Raw genomic sequence first — 1,372 nt, 5'->3', positions numbered from 1 at the left:
CCCCCTGCAACTTGGGGGGTCACTGGACGGAAATCCCACAGCACCGAGGAAAGGGGAATGGGAAGCGTCCCCTGTGCCAGTTTGGGAGGCTGAGGGGCCAGCAGTGTGGGATGTGTGAGGGCAGCACGACTGGTGCCCCAGGCTCGGTGACAGGCAGCGGGGAGACTCCGGGATGATGGTGGGCACCTTCCTGGGGTGATTCGTGGGGCTCTGCCAGCAGCTGAGCGACCTGCATGACCAGCAGCGAAGCCATGGACACCCTGGGACAGTACAAGATCACGGTGTGGGAGGAGGAGAGCTTCCAGGGCAAGCGCTGCGAGTTCCTCATGGAGTGCCCCAGCATCATGGAGCGCGGCTTCCGCAAGATCCGCTCCATCAAGGTGGAGTCCGGCCCGTAAGTGCCCCGCCGGCCCCGCGAACCCAGTGCTCCCAGGGGACTGTCAGGAGCTGCCTGGGAGCCAGGACACCCGGGTCCTTCCTCAGCTCCGACACAGCCTCATCGTGCGACCTCCCTCCCCGTGCTCCTTGTACGGTGCCTCAGTTTCCCCATCTGCAAAGCCGAGGTGCGGGTTGGAGGCGACGGTGTGGCCCTGGGCTGAGGGGTCCCCGCTCTCAAATGGGACATTTGCTGCTAGAAAGGACCCCAACCTCTGTGACAGATCCATACCCTGCCAGGACATCTCCATCCCCTTTGTGGGGGAGAAGCCGGTCCTGGGCTGCGCCCCGAGGGCTGTGCTGTGCATCCCTGAGGGCTTTCCTCCTCTCCCCTCCAGCTGGGTGGGCTTCGAGTACCCTGAGTACCAGGGGCAGCAGTTTATCCTGGAGAAGGGTGATTATCCCCGGTGGGAGGCCTGGAGCGGGAACAGCGGCTACCGGACCGAACACCTCCTCTCCTTCCGGCCCGTCAAGTGTGCGGTGAGTTACGGGGACCACACTGCAGGCAGAGCCTCCCCCCCGGCAGCCCAGCACAGACCGGAGAGCGGGACAGAGGGTGGATGAGGGACAGACAGGAGGACGGGTTACATGGGATGTGGGATGGAGGGGTAAGGCATGCACGGAGGTGCCATGGGGTGGAGGGATAGCAGCACCCACCAGCTCCCACCTCCCTGCGAGGATCCTGGGATGCTTTTTAGGCTTAAAATTTAGCCTGAAACACTGTCCCAGCTCCTTCTGCTTTGTGCGTTGGAGAGCCGCCTCCCAGGCTGGGCTCCCCAGGCCTTGTGGCCCCCCCACCCCTCGCCCGGATACCCAGGGATGGGGTGAGCTGAGAGGAGCTGGCAGGACCGCAGGGATGCTTGGGGTGCGGGGTCTGTCCCCCTCCCGCCTGGAGTACCCGAGCAGTGCCCAGGCAGATGCAGCCTCCATCGCTCCA

At 64.6% G+C, this 1,372-nt stretch overlaps 1 protein-coding gene across 1 annotated transcript in view; it reads left to right on the top strand.

Annotated features, from left to right (window-relative positions):
* The first annotated feature begins 207 nt into the window (after positions 1 to 207).
* The window catches only part of CRYBA2 (crystallin, beta A2), a 1,926-nt gene continuing 761 nt past the window's right edge, over positions 208 to 1,372 (top strand). Inside the window, exons 1-2 of the mRNA XM_009883798.1 lie at positions 208 to 394; positions 774 to 915. Of these exons, the coding sequence (XP_009882100.1) occupies positions 234 to 394; positions 774 to 915 (303 nt within the window). The 5' untranslated portion in view covers positions 208 to 233. The remainder of the gene's footprint in view (positions 395 to 773; positions 916 to 1,372) is intronic.

This window comes from Charadrius vociferus, unplaced genomic scaffold (assembly GCF_000708025.1).
Source record: "Charadrius vociferus isolate BGI_N301 unplaced genomic scaffold, ASM70802v2 scaffold1020, whole genome shotgun sequence".
In the NCBI taxonomy this organism is placed as follows: Eukaryota; Metazoa; Chordata; class Aves; order Charadriiformes; family Charadriidae; genus Charadrius; species Charadrius vociferus.
This window is presented reverse-complemented; position numbering and strand designations above follow the sequence as displayed.